This window comes from Antechinus flavipes, chromosome 3 (genome assembly GCF_016432865.1).
Source record: "Antechinus flavipes isolate AdamAnt ecotype Samford, QLD, Australia chromosome 3, AdamAnt_v2, whole genome shotgun sequence".
Taxonomy (NCBI): domain Eukaryota; kingdom Metazoa; phylum Chordata; class Mammalia; order Dasyuromorphia; family Dasyuridae; genus Antechinus; species Antechinus flavipes.
In genome coordinates, this window is record NC_067400.1 from 537,024,730 (window position 1) to 537,045,591 (window position 20,862).

Sequence of the window (20,862 nt, forward strand, 5' to 3'; positions counted from 1 at the left end):
CTCACTCTAAAAGAGCATCTGCTGTAACACTACTCCTGAAGCATTGGGCAGTGACAATTCATCCTACACTTACTCCCAGTCATGTATTATTCCATTGGGTTTTTTTGTGTTTTTTTTTTTTTTGTTTTGTTTTGTTTTGTTTTGTTTTGTTTTTGTTTTTTTTTTTTGACAACCCCTCTCTTTGTGGAGAAGGGTATGAAGTTAATTCTTTGGAAACACCTTTACTCTTGATTCTATAACTGTCAGTAAGGATACATGGCAGCAGAAGATTGCTAAGAAACAGCCCCAGAATATGATCACGATATCTTTTAGTGAGATTATAGATTCATGATTCAATCCAACATATCAAGTATATTAAAAGATACTTCCAATGTGATGTTTGAATTAAATTTTGGAGTTGGTAAGATTATCATCAAAGTCTTCCCTCTGAGAACAGTGTGACAATGAGCAAATTATTTCACTCTCAGGCTCCAAGTTACTTGCCTAAGACTTGAAATTACAAATGAATTGTTTAAAGGCATTTCCACAGTGAGAGTTTCTATTTCTGAGGGAATTCCTGGTCTGCACAACAACAACAAAAAATATCTAACAAACAAAAAACTAAAACTAAAACAAATCCAACCAAAGAAAAGTTCAGTTCTATTGTCCATGTGTCTAATTTTGTTCTACAATGGGGCAAAGGAAAAGTAGACAATCCAAATAATTTTTTCCATGTTTATCTTGAGCTTGACATGATGACAAAAACCTCTAGACAACTTAACTATTGCTGGTGAAATGTACATTTGTCATCCAAATGGACATATTATGTCTATATGGAATTAATTATTAGGAAGGATTTTTTTTTTTTTTTTTTTTTTACATCTTTGCAGTTTCTACTCATGATTACTAGCACTGCCTTCAGCGACCAAGGGAAACAAGTTAAATTTCTGATTATCTCTAATAGTCAACCCCACTAATAGAATTTCTACAGAGAGACAACAGCTGTAACAAAAGGTTTTTAAGCAGCCATAATACCAAATTAGTAGCATCGTAGAGACTAATTCTTTTATATGTAAGGCTTCTGGCCTGGCTTTCTTCCTTGCAACTTCCAGGGTAAGGTGAACCAGGAAACTACTACAAAATCTCACAACTAAGATGTCCATGGTGACTGTGGTAACATTTCTGTACTTTAAGTTGCCATGGTGATATGGGAAAACTTGGAGTTTCTGACTGCTGCCTCCAGAAAAGAAACTCAGTCCTAATTTTATTCTCTTCCAGAATATTCCAAAGAATAGCCCTCTAAGGATGAGGCAAAGATACAAGGTTGGAATGGTTACAGGTGCTTTTCAGAGGCATGGGGACATTTGACGAGAAATATATTCTGTTTTCAACTACTATACTATGATATCTTACCATTACATTTTGATTTATGGGTCATTATGGTAACTAAAAGCCCACCATGCATACTTTCTTCAAATTAGAGAATAAATCCACTTCACACATTTTCCAAAATGCATTTTTTTTTTTGGAAGTGGGGGGTTTTCCTCTGACAATGCTTGTTTAATGAAGAAAAACTCAAGAAGAAAGTTAAATCTGAGAAAGCAATTATAGTTGTATCAATATAGGGTCTAAAAAAAATAAGAGTTCAAAGTTACAAAGCAGGACAAAAGACTATCATGGAGATTAATAGGCAGATAATGGTAATATATGGATATGAAAATGGGCAATATCTGAAGTCATGAAGATTCTTCTTGAGTTCAAATCTCAGACACTTACGAGTTATGTGACTCTTGGATAAGTCATTTAACCATGTTTGTCTCAGTTCCTCCTCTGTAAAATGAGTTGGAGCAAGTTACTCCAGTATTTCTGCCAAGAAAATCTCAAATGAGGTGATGAGGGATCAGACACAACTGAAAAATGATTGAACACAAATATAAAGAATCGTGAAAGCTCTTCTTCTTTTTTTTTTTTTAAGATGTGTTATAATAGTTCCTGTTTATGTAATACATGAAGGATTAAAAACCATTTTTCTCATAAAAGTTCTGGAAAGGAAGGAACATAAGTACTAAGTAGTATAAGAACCTATTTATTATTTTGAGTGTCCTTTCAACCAATGCTAAACACAGCATACTATGTAATGTGGTAGCTGCTTCTAACCTCATCATTGTCCTTAGCACCATCATGTAGGCATAAGGCTCAGTAAATATATATTGCATTAAAGAATTTTCAGCCCAAATAGTCTGATATCACTTCACATTTATTAGATTGGCTAAGATGACAGGAAAAGATAATGATAAATATTGCAGGGTATGTGGAAAAACTGGGACACTAAAACATTGTTGGTGGAGTATGAAATGATCCAACCATTCTGGAGAACAATTTGGAACTATGTCCAAAGGGCTACAAAACTGTGCATATCCATTAATCCAGCAGTCTCACTACTGATTATGTATTCCAAAGAGATAATAAAAGAACCCATGTGTGAAAAAAATGGTTGTTGTAGTTCTTTTTGTAGTTTCAAGAAACTGGAAATTGAATGGATGCTCATCAGTTAGAGAATAGTTGGATAAGTTATAATATATGAATGTAATGTAATATTATTGTTCTATAAGAAATGATGAGCAAACTGATTTATGAAAAGCCTGAAAAAAAACTTATATAAACTAATGCTGAGTGAAGTGAGCAGAACCAAGAGAACATTGTATACAGTTATAACAAAAGTATTTGACTATCAACTGTGATGAACTTGCCTCTTTTAATCAATGTGATGATTCAAGGCAATTCTAATAGAACTGGTCTAGAAAATGCTATCTGCATCCAGAAAGAGAACCATGGAGGCTGAATGTGGATTGAAGCTTAGTGTTTTCCCCTTTTTATTTGTTTTTTTTTTCTTTCTTGTGATTTTTTTCCCCCATTTAGTCTGATTTTTCTTGTACAACATGACAAGTATGGAACTATGTTTAAAAGAATTGCACATATGTAACCTATATGAGATATTTGCTGCCTTGATGAGGGGGGAGGTAAAGGAGGGAGGGAGGGAGAAAAAATTGGGACACAAAATCTTACAAAATCTATCTTCACATGTATTTGAAAAAATAAAATACTACTGAGAAAAAAAAAAACAAAAAAAGTTTGGTATTTATGTCTGTAGAAGTGTTTTCCTCACAATAAATCTGCAGTTTGATTAAGTATTACTAGGCTGATTTTATAGATATTTATGATGTTCAGAGTGATATTTCTTTAGTCATAATGGAAAGGAAAGGGAGAGAGAGAGGAAGGGGAAAGGAATAAGCATTTATATAGCTCTCACTACAATATCATTTGAACCTCTCACAGATCCTGAAAGGTAAGTACTATTATTTTACAGTTGGGGAAACTGAGGCAAACAGAGGTTAAGTAACTTCCCCAGTCTTAGGCTGTCAATAAGTGTCTGAGATCATATCTGAATTCAAGTCTTCCTTATCCTAGGCTTAACACTCTAACCACTGAACTTTTAGTTAGGAAATGACAGAGTAAGAACTCTAAATCCAGGTATTATTCCCTCATAAATAGCACAAATGAGCCATTTTCATATCTCAGCAATTCTAATAAGGGGGCCTAATTATTCTTGTATCCTTCTTCTTCATCTTCCACCTTCTTTGAGTCTTGAGATCACATCTCAACAATCTCTTTGCAGTTCCTAGAACAAACTGCCCACCATCCTAATCATCTTCCCACACTAATCTCCAAATTTTTCCTACCTATTGTTGTCCTTGATTCCTACAACAAAATCAAATCTTCAGTAAAGAAAACCCTTAATTAACCTCACATTCCCTTCAAAGAATATCTTATATTTTTCCTTTTCACAATCAAATTTCTACACAAATTTATTACTAACTCATGTTCTAACTCCTTGGCAATCTGGATTTTCTACTAAACACGCAACTAGACCCGATCTCTCCAAAGTTATCAATAACATCTTAATTGTCAAATCTAAAGTCCTTTTCTCAGTCCTTATTCTTCTTATATTCTCCAACGCATTTAACACTATTGATCACTCTCTTCCTAAGTATTCATTTTCCTCTGAGTTTTTATGAAACTGATCTCTATTGGCTCCTCTTGTCTTCTCTTGTCTTCTCTTGTCTTCTCTTGTCTTCTCTTCTCTCTTTCTCTCTTTCTCTCTCTCTCTCTTTCCCTCCTTTCCTCCCTCCCTCTCTCCCTCCCTCTTTCTCTCTTTCCCTCTTTTTCTTTCTCTCTCTCTCTTTTTTGCTGAGGCAATTGGGGTTAAGTGACTTGCCCAGGGTCACACAGCTAGGAGGTGTTAAGTATCTGAGACTAAATTTGAACTCAGGTTCTCCTGACTTCAGGGCTGGTGCTCTATCTGCAGTGCCATTTAGCTGCAATTCTTCTCTCTCTCTCTTTTTAATTTATTATTATTATTATTTTTAGTTTCCTACACTAGATCATTGTTTACTTTACATGTCTTATATGGATGTGCCCTAAGACTCTTTACTGGGTCTTCTTTACTTCTCTCTGTCTTTTTCTGCCTCTATATGTCTCAATATGCTTGTGTATGTCTCTCACATGCTTATTCACATATCCACTTACTTCATCGGCTTACATGATTTTAATTATTGTCTCAATGTCAATAATCTAGGGTCAAATATATAGAAAGTTTCTGAAGCTAGATTTGAATACATGAAGATGAGCCCTTCTGATTCCATGTCTATTGCTCTACCCATTGTGTCACTCAACACACATATATATGCATATACACATATGTAGACATGTATATGTGTTACACAAACACTTGTTTATAGTTCTTATAGGTTTATATACATGTATATAGGCTATATGTAAGTATATACAATTTTTGAATATATATACACACACCCATACCCACATCCATATATATATGTGGATATATACACATACCTATATATATGCATGTATATAAATATATATGTGAACATGTGTATACTTAAACATGCACACACATATTTAAACATGGATATATATACTTATGCATGGTCTTGTGTATACATATACATGTGATGTGTGCTTATATGCACATACATAGACAGCTATATATATATACACACACATAGGACACTTATTCCTTTCTAATCCTAAAGCTGCCACTCCCCTCTAGACCTTAATATTTTCTCACTATACTCTAATGTTCTTCTAGCTTACCCAGTTGTCCTAACCCATCAAGGTTCCAAAAGGATAGATTTGACCAATCTCTCCCCAATCCATTTAATAACTCAACAAACTCTTGTGGTTCCTTAATCCCTCCAGAGCTGAATATAAAATCCTTTGTTTGGCTTTGAGATCCCTTCATAATCTTGTCCTTTCTTACCTTTTCAGTCTTATACTTTATTCCTTTCTACATACTCAACAATACAATGATACTGGCATCTTTGCTGCTCCTGGAAGAAGACATTCCTAAATTCAAGCCTTTTCCCCTTCTGCATTTCATCCCTGGAATATTCTCCTATGTCATCTCTGCTTTTTGATATCTTTGTTTTCCTTCAAATTTTAGTTAAAGTTTTACCTTCTGTAAGAAGGTATTTCTAGTTTTGCTTTAATCTTAGTATAATTTCCCTTGAGACCACTTCCAATTTATCCTATATATATTTTATTTGTACATAATTGTTTAAATATTGTCACCCCAATTTAGCTCAGAAACTTCTTGAAAACAGGATTTTTTTTTGTCTTTTGGGTTTTGTTTTGCCTTCCCGGTGCTTAGCAGTGTCTGGCACATAGAACATGCTTAATTAATACTAGTTGACTATTTCATCTCCCTGTTTCTCCTCTCCTCTCCTCTCCTCTCCTGAGAAGTAACTAGGGGATGAAGTAGATATAGAGTGATGGATTTAGAGTAAGGAAGGTTTAAGTTCAAAATCAACCTCAGTTACTTATTAGCTTTGTGAAAGTGGATAACTTTTCTAACCTTCTTCTATCTCGGTTTTCTCAATAATGAAGTGTAGATATTACCTTTTCTCCTTATTCCTTATCTCTCACGGTTATGATGAGGAAAATGAGATAATATTTGTCAAATGTTTAGCCTAGTGCCTCGCACAAAGTAGGTATTTAATACATTCATCTTTCTTTTCTTCTTCTTAGTCTTCTCATAGCTGTCAAAATGAAATTCCTAAAGCACAGATCTGACTTTTTCACTATTTTGCTTAAAACATTTCACTTCAATGGTTTTTTATTGCTTTTAGAATTAAGCGACATTTTCCATTTGGCACTCAAAGAGCTTCACAATCTGGCTCTATGTACCTTTCTATTCTTATTACATATTACTTCTGTTCAAGAACTCTACTTTTTAGCCAAACTGCCCTCTTTGAGTTGTCCCCAATGCTTGTAAGTTATTATTTAGTTTCCTTCAAATTCCAAACCTAGCTACATAGTCCATGTAAGGCCTTTCCTAAGCTTCCAAATTGCTACTACTTCACTTACTTGGTAAGTTATTTCTATTTATTTTCTGTGCATTTACATTTGTGTATACACATCATCTCTCTAGATAGATTAAAAATTCCTTGAGGTTGGGAACATTTTTGTTTTGTCTTTTGGATTACCAGAACAAAGTTAGCACTCAATTACTGATTGCTAGTTAATTATTATCTTTATAGATATCATCAGAAGATCCTGATTTTCCCTGTTGTCTCTGTTCATTCTCCCTTGAAGCTTTGGTTTGTGATCATAACCATTGTTTCTCTGGGCAAAGAATCATTTTGATTTTTGAGCTTTGGTTAAATGTTTTCAATTTTTCCCCCCAAATCATTTTCTATTTTGTGTATGATGAAAAGAGTAATTAATTTTTAAAGGAAAAACACTTAGGTAAATGGATGGATCATTCACATCTAAAAAGTGGGGAGGGATGTTTAGAGTGCAATAAACAAAACACTTTTTTAAAAAGAACATATTGCATGGAGAGGAGAAAAATCACTTTTACATTTCTAAGTGTTCAATGTAATTTTCAATAAACCACAATTGCTCAAATTATTTATCCTATTCCTCAGAAACATTCAACTCTTTATTATACAGATATTGAAAAATCAATTTATGAAATTTCTCTCTCTCTTTCTTTTTTTTTTTTTTTTGAGAAGATAGAGAGTAAAAGCACAGATTTATTTTCATCTGACATACATCATGGATTTTTCTTCTGTCTTCACTTTGATTTTCTTCTGTCTTCAATCTGTGCCTACCTGAAGAATTCCAGCTCATTTTGATATTATATTAACATTTTAAGGAGCTAGTTTTTATCAGTGTGAGAATTCTCTCTTCTAGAATAACAGATTGTGGTCCATCTGTATAGTCTTATAGTGTTACCTGAGACTCAGAGAGTTTGTGGCTTGCTCATTTTCACAAAGTTATGAACACTGAACCTGACACAAATTTTGTTATTTGATATTTGCCTATATGTAAGATAATCATAAAGATTAGCCTTTTGTGTTTAAACAACAACAAAAGCAACTTCATCATATAAATATATTTTGAATATGGACTTACTAATTCTAGAGTTGTCCTACAAGAGTAATGGCTATTGTAAGCAAAGTATACATATAGGTTAAAATCAAGCATCAGAAACCTTTAGATGTTCAATTTTTTAAAGCAGTAATTAGAAAATTTAAAATATGAAGTAGCAAGAGATCCTGATTAAATTACAAAGGATGAAGAGGAAAAAAATATTTGTAACTATCAACCATTTACCTGAATAGAATCTAAAAGAGATGGATTCATGAACAAGAATGGGAATCATTTTGCAATTAGATTTCAATATTTTTTATTGATTGCAGCTTCCTCCAAAAGTTTTTGATGGTAAAAAATATGAGTCATGCATGAAAAATAGATGTATATTTGTTTATTTATTAATAATATAATGTATTACTATACTGGGCAGATAGGTGACACAATGGATAGAGTGCTGAGCTTGGAGTTAGAAAGACCTGAGTTCAAATATGGCATTAGACATTTACTAGTTATGTGAGCATGGACAAATCACTTAACTTTGCATTAGTTTCCACATCTGAAAAAATGAGCTGCAGAATGAAATGGCAAATCATTTTAGTATCTTTGCCAAAAAACTCCAAAAGGGTATGGAAGAGTTGGCCATGATTGAAAATTAACTCACAATGAGTTATCATATGTTTCATGATGTTCCTTAGAAGAATATTCTGTGTTAGAGTCAATAGGGAACTATTGGCACTTATTGTTTGGTAGAGAGGATGATATAGTCAGGCTTGTACTTGGGAAAATCCTTTTGGAAGTTTAGTAAAGAGTGGAAAAGAATACAGAAAAAAAATTGGAGCCTGGGGGTCTTTCTATTTCAATAGCCCAGGTGAGAAGTGATATGGGCTTGAATGAGGTTATGGGGGTATACAAAAAAGAAGGGGAGTGATTCTATGGAGGATGACATGCCAGGATTTAGCAATAGATTCAATAGTGGTGGGGGAGAATAGAAATTCAAGGATGATGGCAAGGGTGTGAACTTGGGTGATTAGAAGGATTGTGTTGCTTTTGTTTGGTTAGGTTAATTTGGAAGAGTATAGTGTTCTTGGTTTGGTTTTCTTGAGGTCTTGGAGCAGCCTTCTTTCAGCCAAGTAATCACCACAAGATACCCAGGAGTCTTGGTTTCAGTGGAGAAAATGCAGGAGGACAGGAATGCCACCATAGGGTGTGAGATGGGATGAATAAATCTGAGTCCAAGGGCTTGTGCTTCAGCCTCCAGTCCACTTGTTTTCCTTAGCTCTGTCTTCCCTAGTCTGGCTGAGGCTCCCAGCTTATATGCTCTATACCAAGTATAAACAAATAATTATATCACTGGGAAACCATTATTTGTTGTAAGATTAAATCAATCAAACTTAGAGAACTATTAAGCACCATGCTAAAATAGATAACTATTGTCTCCTCAATTCCACTGAATTAGCACTTGGTAAGAATCTTTGTTTCAAGTTCAGAATTCTGGCCTATAACAGAAGAGAGTTAGATTTTAAGGAAAATGTATAAAATCCATAAGTGGGATTTTTACTATCCATGTTTGATCATCCCATGTGACTAATTCTGATCTTTAAAGAAAATGAAACACGGGGAAAGGAATCACAATATTATTATTTACTGGCTTTTGTCCTAGAATGTACTTCCTGGGGTACCTGCCAGAGACTCAAGGTGATCAGGGAATAGGGTATAGTTAAAGAAGGAGGAGTGAGACAATTTTGTCTGTATTGCTACCAGTGTGGGTGCTAGAGTCTCATTTGGTTTGTAATTGCTCAGAGAGATTGGGAAGTTGCTCAGCCAGGTGAGACCACTAAGTAAGGGTGGGCAGAGGGGAGAATGGGTTAGTGTTGGCTATAATAAGTAAAGAGGAATGGTGCCTTCATGTTGGGGGAAAAAAATTGCAATTTGTTGTAGTGGGGAGGGTTGGATGCTAATCTTTTTATCATTCCAATTGTCTGATCAGGTATTCTCTGCTGTCATGACTTACCCCAGAGGGGTGAGCTTTCAACTTCCTGACTACTGGTTAGAGCACAGTTTTAGGCAGCATGAGATGCAGAATCACAGGATTTCAATTAGTTTTGCCATATTCTGTGCCAATGGCACCTCTTATCCTGATCAATCATAGCAAGCAGTGTAGTATAAGGGAAGAGAAATTGAAAAATTTGGACTTGAATCTCTACTTAAATATTATTGGTGGGGTCTTTAGAAGACCACTTAAACTTTCTTGGCTTCAGTTTTCACATTTTCGAAACAAGAGGAGTTGAACTAGGTGATTTCAAATGTCCTTCTCTTCTCTAAATTGTGCTCAGGTGTTCAGTTGTTTTTCAGTAACATCCAATTCTTTGAGACTTCATTAGGGGTTTTCTTGGCAGAGATATTAGTTTACCATTTTTGTCTCATTTTACAGATGAAGAACTGAGGCAAATAGGATTAAGTTACCCTTCAACCTAACTCATATTGAAGAATATAGATGTCCATATGCAACAATATGCTGGTGAATGTTAAACTACCAGCTTTTTGAAAAATAAAATCTAATCATGGCACATTTCTAAATTTAATCTACACTCAATATTTTCTCCATCATTTTTACAAGGGTAGATAATAAATCAAGCCTTTATTTAAAACTTTTGCAGATTTTCAAGAAATAAATGCTCACATTGACAATGTAATAATGAGCTCTCACAAGCTAACTTTATGTAAGCATATATATTCATATATGTAATTATATATAAAAATACACATACATATACATACATTGTACAAATAAGGAATCTTATCATCAGAGAGATTAAGGGAATTGCCCAGGATTGTTGTTGTAAGTTGCTCAGCCATGTCTGACTCTATGATTCCAAGGACCTTTTGAAGAGCTCATCTTCCAATGTCTTTTTTTTTTTTTTTTTTTTTTTTTTTTTTTTTTTTTTTTTTTTTTTTAGCATTTTGATATTGTCTATGGGGTTTTCTTGGCCAGAATTAAACAATATACATTTCTAGTTTTGAGCCCAGGTTTTCCTGATTCCAAGCCTATGGAATCATAGGCCACAAGATATCACCTCTATTATTCTGTACCTACCTCCTGAAAACTCTCTCTGAGGAGCTGTAGTTTGGGTCCTATCCAAGCATAGCTCATTTCTTTCATGAATTCTAACTTTTTATGTTCCAAGTTTTGATTCTCCTCTAAGGACTAATGATCATTTTGGAAATTCGAATAGAATAAGGCAATGTGGTTCAATAAAAAAGCTTGATTTAAAGTTAGAAAATCTGGCTTCAAATAAAAGATCGGTAGATGGATATGAGACATGTCATAGCACTATAAGTGCATTAAAGCAAACAAAGCACTATTAGATTAGGTGAGGAAGAGTATTATTTTTCCTGGGAAATTTCACAGAAAGCTGACTAAGAGAGCATTTGAGTCAAGTCTTGAATGATGATTGGATGTCAGCACACAGAGACAGGTGCTGGAGGGTATTTAAAGCATGGGGAAAGAAATAAGTAAAAACAGAAGTGGGTAAACATTTGGTTTGACTGGTATGTTGACTATTTGAGCAGAGTTATCCATAGGTTGCCTTTGAACAGAAAATACTTTTTCCTAACATAGTGTTGTCATGGAGAAAATGAATTTATTTATATTGCTGTTGTTGTAATCATATTCTTCTCATCTTTTTATAAGGTTCAGATTGAAATGACATAAATCATTATCCCACCAATGTTCCTTATATTTAATGGTCTACCGATTTTGGCACAGACTGATAAAGTAAGTGCTTTCTGTGGATGAATATATTTAGGATATCAGGTTATCATTAGATTTTTTTGTGGTTCATGGAACCCTTGGGAAGTATGGTAAAATCTATAGATTTTTTTTTTTTTTACAGAAAAATGGTCTTATATGTAAAAAAGGCATATTAAGATTATAAAGTTAACTAACTATATTGAAATTCTGTAATGAAAGTTATATTTAAAAAACCAAAATTCATAAATTCCAAGTTAAGAACTTTCACTCTATAATTTCACCGAAAGCATCCTTAATACATCTCCAGTAACAAAGAGGCAAAACATGTAATGGATCCTATATTGAGAAGCTAGCCAGAGCATATAATATGTTAGACCTACAGTCAGGAAGACACAGCACATTGTTGTTGTCAGTCCTTCATTCTTAAAGAGGACGTTTTCATTGGAGATGGTGCCATAACATGCAAGTGAATTAGATTTAAGTGAAGGAAGGTTGTGAAAAGTCAACCTGCCTCACTTTCCGCTCCAGAGTCATTTGGGGGTCCAGTACCAAGATACAGATCAAATCACCTGGAGATGGACCTGAATGACATATCAAAAGTTGGATTTTAACCTTTTTGACTCTTACCAATCCTATTCTGGTCTGTAGTATCCTTCCCATTTTATGTTTGCAAATCATAATATTTGCAGGCTTTGGATCATTTGATCCTTCTGACATATATGTAAAATAAACACTAAAACCATTATTTTCAGCTTTTAAAAAAAAGATCAAAGAAGTAAAGCTGACAGAGTTTAAGCGACTTGAAGGATCATATAACTAGTAAGCTTCGGAAGTAGAATTATTTTCATCCAGGATTCTTATGGTTCCAAATCCTGATGCTATTTTTATTAGAGGAAAATATTTAAGGGTTTATATGCATGACCTGTCATAAACTCTATTTAGATTTAAAATAAGAAAAGTTTCATGACTTGCAACTTGGAACTTTTTTTTTTTTAACCTTTTTAGAACTGAATGTGTAGGCAGGTGAGTGAAAATCATTAGATTACTTTTAATTGATGATGAACGTGTGGCAAATTGAAAGTTCTAGAAAGGCATGTTAGAAAGGCATGGTTATAGAAAGACAAGTTTACATGGATAGTGAACTTAATCTTGTTTCCTACATACTGTGAATTTATCAACTTGCAAGCAAGAATTTTGATAGATGGCTGTTGTGAATATCAAAAGTGTTTAATGTTTTCTTATTCTACTATATTTCATATTATTTCACTTTAAAATAGAATCTTAAAGGGAGATTTGAGTTTTCTGGCATTAAAAGCAACTTTAAAAGGACCCGATCCAAAACACATGTTAAGCCAAGATTGTCACATTAATCCCTAACTGAAAGTTAATTCCTTCAGCTATTAAAAAGATGATAATGGATTTTCAAATTGAACTATGCAAAACATGAAAATATGAACTATCTTTTGCAGGGATGATAAATAATGAACAGATATCTAGAGCACACTTTTGATACTGGTAAAATTGGTAAGATCATAAGCGTCTATGGGATTTGAACCCAGGTTCTCCTTTTAGCAAGTTCAATGGCCTTAACTGAATAAAGCATTGGTCTACACTTTAAATTTAAATGAAGAGAAATCAAAGGATCAATATTATATTACCATTTCCTCTACAAAGGAGCTTCAATTGCTTACTCTATTATTCCAAGTATAATAATTTAAATGTTATATGTATTTGCCTTCTTGGTTCTGTATTTTCAAATTATCTTTAGCTATTCTTGTTTTTCTCCATTTGATATTCAATATATTTATCTTTTAACATCTTTAGAAGAAAGGCAATAATGATATCATTGCTATACTATGACCTGGCATTAATGTAATTATATAGTTTTTTAAAATGGAATTGAATTGAACATTAAGAACAATTTTTTGAATAAATGATTAATAGTGTAGTATATCAATCAATCAACAAGCTTATATTAACAATTTACTTTTTGTCAGATACTGTATTTTGTCAGATATTTGGAAAACAGAGAAAGGTAAAAATGCTATCTCTCTCTTTAAGAAGCTCACATTCTGAACTATTTGCATTTTTGATTTTCTTCCCGAGTTATTTTTACCTTCTGAATCCAATTCTCCCTGTGCAACAGGAGAACTGTTCGGTTCTGCAAATATGTATTGTATCTAGGATATACTGCAACATATTTAACATATATAGGACTGCTTGCCATCTTGGGGGGGGGTGGAGGGAGGGAGGGGGAAAAAACGAAACATAAGTGAGTGCAAGGGATAATGCAAAAAATTACCCTGGCATGGATTCTGTCAATACAAAGTTATTATTAAATAAAATAAAATAAAAAAAAATAAAAAAAAGAAGCTCACATTCTAATGGCTGAGACCATATGTAAATGTCTAGTCATTTATTATATGAACACATATTTTTCAAAGCTAGGAAGAAAATTATATTATTATTATTATTATTATTTTTACATTCATTGGCTCTTTGACCATGGGTGAATAATTTAATCTCTCAATGATTTAGGTATGCCTCCAAGATTATAAATTGCAGAGAAGGTGCCAACTTGTATTGGTATAAGGAGCATTCTTATCCAACTATTCTCTATATAATGAAAAAAAAGGTTTTTCTTTCTTTACCAGTCTGTCAAGAAGTCTTTATTACTGGGAATCTGCCTTTGCTTTGTCTTTATCAGAATTTTTATAGATGGGGGCAGCTAGGTGGTGCAGTGAATAGAGCATCAGCCCTTAAGTCAGGAGGATCTGAATTCAAATCTAGCCTCAGACACTTAACACTTCCTAGCTGTGTTACCCCTGGGCAAGTCACTTAACCCCAATTGCCTCAGCAAAATATATATATATATATATTTATATTTATATATATTTTTATATATATATTTTAAAAGCATAGCTTTTCAGATTTGCAAATACCACAAAACTAGATGGGTCTAGCTAACATGTTGGGCAGATGGATGCAATATAGTCTAATATACCCATCTAGAGCAATGAGTAAGATCAATTTAAGGCACCATGGATAAATATCCTAGAGAAGATAAGAAGATAAGAATCTGAAAGAATGTGATCATTTCTTTAAAATATTTGAAATCCTATTTTGAATGAGAGTATAGACAATCTGCTTGGCCACAGAAAGAAGAAATATGAGTGCTGGATAAAAGTTACAAAGAGATTGATTTAGGTTGGATACAGAGAAAATCTTTCTAATAATTAGAACTGTCCTAAAGTAAAATGGATTGGTTTCATAATTACAGAAATCTTCAACATCTTCTTTGTTCAAACAACGTTACTATTTGCTTAGGAAAATTAGAAAGAAGTTGGTGATAAACCTGAGTTGGATGAAATACTTATTAAAGGTACATAAGTGAATGACCTATAATAACTATTCTGGGTTATATGTATATGATTCATGATAGATTTTTCCTCTGTGACATTCAGTTATAAAACAAACATTTTTTTTCCCAAAAGAAATCCAGGACTTTCCACTCAATAGAGATAAAGATGAAAAGGAGAACAATGAAAGGAAAAAAAAAAGCAAAGAACTTAAATTATCACTCCTCCATTTTGCTTTCCCTTCTTTCTGTCAAATGTCTCTGTGACATTTGTGACATTTCTTTTCTTTTTTTTTTAATAGATTTATAAGTGATCATTTAGAAGGTATTTCCTTTTAATGCTTTGCCTACAATTCCAGTAAGAAGCCACTAGGGTCTTTAGTTAGGATTTTATTGTGTAAATGGCCAAGCTTAAAAAAAAAACCAGATGTGTTGAAGTGAGACAGAAATTAGTATATTTTTATTATTTTTAATAAACCTTTAGTGAAATAATGAAAATAATCCCTATTTGTTTAATTTGAAAACAGATAAATTCAGGTTATATGTAAGCTGTCAAAGGACATGGATTTTTATGAATAATTAACAAATTATTAAGTGGTGTACCTGACATTTTCTTATAGCATTAGGGCATTCTAACAGGCTAATGAAAGATATTGGGGATGGGGAGATGAATTCTGTGTAGAAAATGACAGTAATATATGAGAGAATATAGTTAACTTCAGTTATCTGTAGATGATTGTAGGAGGAATTCTAGCTTGTTAATCCTATGTAACCTTAGCTAGTTTTAAAAGCGATCTGATCATCTGGGACACTGCTAACATTCTGCAAGCTGTCATAATCTTGTCAGGAGGTGGGCGACAGGTAGAGTTCATGTCAAGGGAGGCAGTGACTGAATGACACTGGCTGTCGAGGTTATGATTTTAAAAGAAATTTAGTCTTTTGAAATTTGTCCAGAATAGACAGAAATAGAATTATTAGATAATAGTTCTAACATTTACCATTTTCTGGGTATTCTAGGTATTTTAAACTGATTTCATTTATTAGTTTTAATGTGTTTTTTTTTTTTTTTTTTTTGTATTTTAGATTTATAAGAAAGCATTTTAAATTTTTTTATAAAGTAGAAGCATCTGGACTATATATGCAGATGGTTCTACTTCATATATATATAATTAAAACTATGCCATTTTATCTGCTTCAGAAAAACAAAACCTGAAATATTTTGCCTAATTAGATATAGCTCCTCCAAATACTAAGATTTCACTAGTGACTTGCTATGGAGAAAGTTACAAAATTTTTTGAGTTTTGTTTGAAAGTTTCATCCCAAATGTATACTAAATACAAACAATAAAAAAAATCAATTCCAGGGACTTTTATAGAAATAGGCAATACTAGAATGGTGAAAACTGAAATATGTTCTAACTCAAAAGCTATGATTCTGTTATAATAGGAGGCTGGCTAGGTGGAGACTCAATCCTTGTATCATGCTCAGGTATTCCTTGCCTGGTTGTAAGTCAACATATGGAAACTTGGGGAGCCAATATTCAGTCAGGATGACTCAAAGTTAATACTACATAATGATGAAAAGTCTCATGATTGTTTTCATAGACCAAGATGGGGCATCAAGGGGACTCAGTGCCCAATTAGATTAGATTAGTGCTCAATCTAGAGAAAGGAAAAGCTGAGTTCTTATCGGGTCTCAAACATTCACATGGAACCCTAGGCAATCCGAGGGTGTAACCCTATTTTCCTCAGTTTCCTCATCTATAGAATGAACTAAAGAAGGAAATGGCCAGCCACTCTAGTATTATTGTCAAGAAAACTCCAAATGGGGTCACAAATTGGACATGATTGAAATGACTAAACAACAACAAAATTCCAAGGAATTTAGGACTCACTGAACTACCTGCTGATCCTAGAACTGTATATATGAAAAGCTGGAGTGGATGAACTTTCATATTTTCCAGTTAGAAAAATTACTCTGAGTTGTTAGGTGGAAAAGGGGCATCAAATTGTATTTGCCCCAGGGTCCTACATGTGTTTGTGCCAAAATATTCTTTTCTGATCTTGAATGGATGAATTTTTGGAGACATGATTGACAAAATAATGGTCTTTTAAGGCCATAAGTTAGCCAAGCTCACTCGAAGATGACCTTTTTAGATACAAAAAGCCTCAGCAAATAAATTCTGAAGCTACTCCTGTGAAAAGTCATAATAGTTAATAAAGGGAGCACCCTCAAACTCCAAGCAAATTTGGTGGGGATTCTTAAAGGGAAAAGATAAAAAAATTCCAGGGCCAGAGGCCAAGGTGTCCTTGGCTGCATGTGTTAATATGCATTTGTTTTATTCCTATTGTATTTTTAAGTTTGAGATCATTCTCCCAGGAACTTTGCATGTACATAGGAAAAAAAAATGTTCCTGCTCCTTTGCATATCTTTTGAATTGTTTTATGCCTAATGCTTTTGGTATATCTTCATAGTAAAAAATCTTTTAAAAAGGTGATTAGAATTATTCTCTTTATTAATATTGTGTACTTAAGATATCATACAGGGGACTTAAGAATGATAGATCCTTAGGATACCCTTACAGGAAAAGCAGTCAACTATTCTTCATGTTTTACTTATTAATCAGTCATTTCAGTTATGTCTAACTTTTTGTGATTCCATTTGAAGTTTTCTTAGCAAAGATATTGGAGTGGCTTACCATTTCCTTTTCTGGCTCATTTTACAAATAAGTAATTTAAGCAAACAAACAGGATTAGGTGACATCCCAGGGTCACAAAACCATTAATTATCTGAAGCCACAATTGAATTCAGGAAGATGAGTCTTCCTGATTCCAGAGCCAGCACTGTTATCTACTGTCATCTAGCTGCTTTACCTATTAGTAAAAATGGAAGTTGGGCAAGTTAGCTCATAGGAAGTATTATACTATGATCCTATGATCTTTCATAAGGTAGATGCCTTGAGGGCAGGAATGTTTTTCATTTTTTTATATCTCTAGTTTCTAGTATAGTACCTTCCATACATTGAGTGTCTAATCAGGGCTTATTGGCTTGATTTTAATTAATTAAGACAGCAACCTGGATATCCATGTATTCTCTTCCTGAGAAGTTCTTGGATATATTTACCCATATATTTTCTAGAAATTTCTACCCTTTGGGTTAAGAGACTCCCTTTAGTCTTTTTATATTTTATGGGTTGTCAGTGCAGCAATTGGGCTGTCATTGTATCATATCTCCTTCTTAATAGATGAACAGTCAACCTTATCTTATCTTTTATTTCCTTGATAAGATCTCTTGGTAATATCCCATATAGATCATTAATCTATAAAGTTGTATGCTGTATAAATGCAAATTATTTTATTATTATCAGTGTCTATCAAATACTATAGAAAATGAGCTCTTATTATTTTCATTGCTCTCTGAACTCAGTTCTGATTTGGTTACAAAAACAGAATAGCAAATGCATCAGATGAGTATGTAGTACCATTCCTAGGATGTAGCAGGTACATAGTAAGTGATTAATGACTGCATTTCATTTTATTCATTTATTCATTTCCACTATCTCTTCTACTTCCATAGATTACTGGTTTATCAGATCATTGCTCCAATTAGTCTAATAACTGAATACGCAATAATTTTGCCAATGAAGCTAAATTGTGTTATGTTATTGCTTCTTATGTATAGATTTTGATAATCATATATTAAATCATTAATATGGGAAGCCCACTATGATAATTCTTAGTCTGTTCCATCTTCCATAAACAAGCATAACATCCTATAGCCAATGTAAACTTAAGTTTTTTTGTTTTTTTTTTTCTCCTTCTTACTCATGAATGCTAAGGTAATCTATCTATCTAACCATTTCCAATATTAACAGAAGCTACATATCTTCTGAAGCAAATATCTGTACAGTACTTGATAAAAACAGAATGGCCTTTTATATAATATTCACCTTCTGGAGTAAATTGTATCCACATTTCCCAGACATGGTCATTTCAATCAAGATTTTCATTTTCCTCCCTTTGAAAGAAAAAAAATAGTACAAAAACACTTACTGTTGCATGTGGTATTGTATTTACTATTCTCCTGTGAAAATCCTTTCAGCCTGCATTGGAAGCGATGTTGCCAAAATTCTTGGAACCAAGGATTTCGTAGGTTGGTTTCTGGTCGGAGTTTCAGATAATAATCATCAAACCACTTTACATCAGGAGATTGGAGCTTGATAGTGATTCCACCAACAGCTTCACGTTGGTATCCCTCTGTCACATCATACCTGTCAGCCCAACCATCACTGAGGGAGACATAAAGAGAAGTGATACCATTGCTTAGAGAAACAGATATAATCTACTCAAGTGCATTCATCTGAGTCTCTTAAAATTACTGGGCAATGTGACCAAAATTGTCTTACAATTTGCAAAGACTTCCATGATGATTTTTGACACAAGATCTTGGAAGAAATAATGCTAATTAAATCTGAAAGTTATATATAGTACTTTAAGGTTTCCAAAATTTTTACATTTCCTCCAAAATGAAGGCACACACTTCCCCTTCACAGAAAAAAATCACTGAAGAGAATGAACTCAAACTTTAAATATGAAAGTAGTCAGTCCTAGTTAGCAGATCCTGGAGGTGTGACAATAGAGTCATTAATGACTCCTGCTTGTAGGAAATCCTTTTCTCCTCTTATAGAGGCCTCATGAAATTACCCTAAATTGTAAATTCTGCTAGTATCCATAACCAGCACCTTTTTTTTTCTCACAAAAGACCACAATCCTTAAAGTGTTTTTATTTTTCAATTAGCTACCTTTCAGTAGTTATCTTTGTTTCTGTGTGTTCATGGTTGGTATTTTTGATTCTCTTTGTCTCTGGTATATCTCTCACTGCTCCTGGATGGATATTTGTCTCCTTTCTTTGCTAATAAAATCAATAAGCCAATAAAAGGGGAATGAGAATAAAAGTATAGTGTTTTTTGTGGGGCTAACCTACCCTGCCCCTCTCTTCAGATACAGGCACAAGGGACTGCTTCCTCTAGATACTCCTTGGTCTTTTTTCTGATTGACACCTTCCTTCCTGGACTGTAACCAGTGAAATTTCCCTACTATTTAAATCACCCAAAGGTATGTTCAACTATATTTGTTCTTTCTTGGTCCATACTACTTAATGGAATCAAAGGGTATAAACCATTTGGTTTACATATTTAAAACTTCATCATTTCCTTAAACTCATTATATTAACTGAGTTAGGGCATGAAATTCCATTCCTTAAAAAGATAAGACATGGGTCTTTCTCTCATAGAGCTTATAGTTCTGACAATGAAAAGAAATATTATTCAGACTCTAGTAAGCTTTAGAGACTTCATGTATAAGTCTATGGGAAAACTTTCTATCTGTTCTCCAAGGTAAGATTAGGGAGCAATCACCAGAATGTGGTGATGAAACTTTGGATAAGTAATGAATAAAGTCACTAGGTTGTATATGATATGTATATCATAGGTCATTTAAAGAAGACAATAACATAGATAAATCTGAAAAAAAGAAACAAAGAAAACTCTTTCTATAAAACCTCTTCATCAAAGACACATATCCTAGAACACAGCCTACAATTAATCTTTTAAAACTAAAGAGACAAACTACTGGGCATTCACAACCCTCTACAATACTTGACTGGTTGTATAAGAACAAGATATTAGGTGAAACAACCCTACAGGGGACATATAGTTCATCCTTTAAAACAATTCCCAGAAAAATTTTTATATAAAATAAGCATTTTATATGTATTGTCTATTACTGTTAGAATATAAGTACCTTTTAAGTACTGCTTTTCTTTTGTATTTCTATTGCAAGGCGGAATGAAGTAAGTGGGAATATAAAACTTAGACCAAGGACAGGTAACAAAGAATACAATCATATTCCAGAGGGAAGATGAGTAGAGAAACTCTTTCCATTCAAGAAATCCCCTAAGATATAATTTAATTACCGGAGAGAGTTGATGATGATAAAGTAAGTTTGTACAATGTATCTCTAAACATAAATTTTAAAATTACTTTGTCCACTGATGAAGAAAATATAATCTATCTCACTAGAGGAATGGAGTAGTACAAAATTATCAATTGTTTCCTGGCTAAGGAGAGGGCAATCTCTAAGATGGAGTTTGAGAAGATAAATTCACTGAAACCCTTTTCCATCAGGGACAGAATGGATGCATCTATCAGTAGGAAATAACTTTTGACTAATTGCAGTTAGCTTAAAAGTTTTTAGAGTTTCAAATGTTTTTCCACCTTCTGTCTTTCCTCCTGTGCTTGCCTCTTGTAGTATC

At 33.4% G+C, this 20,862-nt stretch overlaps 1 protein-coding gene across 4 annotated transcripts in view; it reads right to left on the reverse strand.

Annotated features, from left to right (window-relative positions):
* GRM5 (glutamate metabotropic receptor 5) overlaps positions 1-20,862 on the reverse strand; it is a 725,366-nt gene that overhangs the window by 145,493 nt on the left and 559,011 nt on the right. For all 4 annotated transcript variants that reach the window (XM_051987299.1, XM_051987297.1, XM_051987298.1 and 1 more), the window contains exon 4: positions 18,603-18,838. In XM_051987299.1, the coding sequence (XP_051843259.1) occupies positions 18,603-18,838 (236 nt within the window). The remainder of the gene's footprint in view (positions 1-18,602; positions 18,839-20,862) is intronic.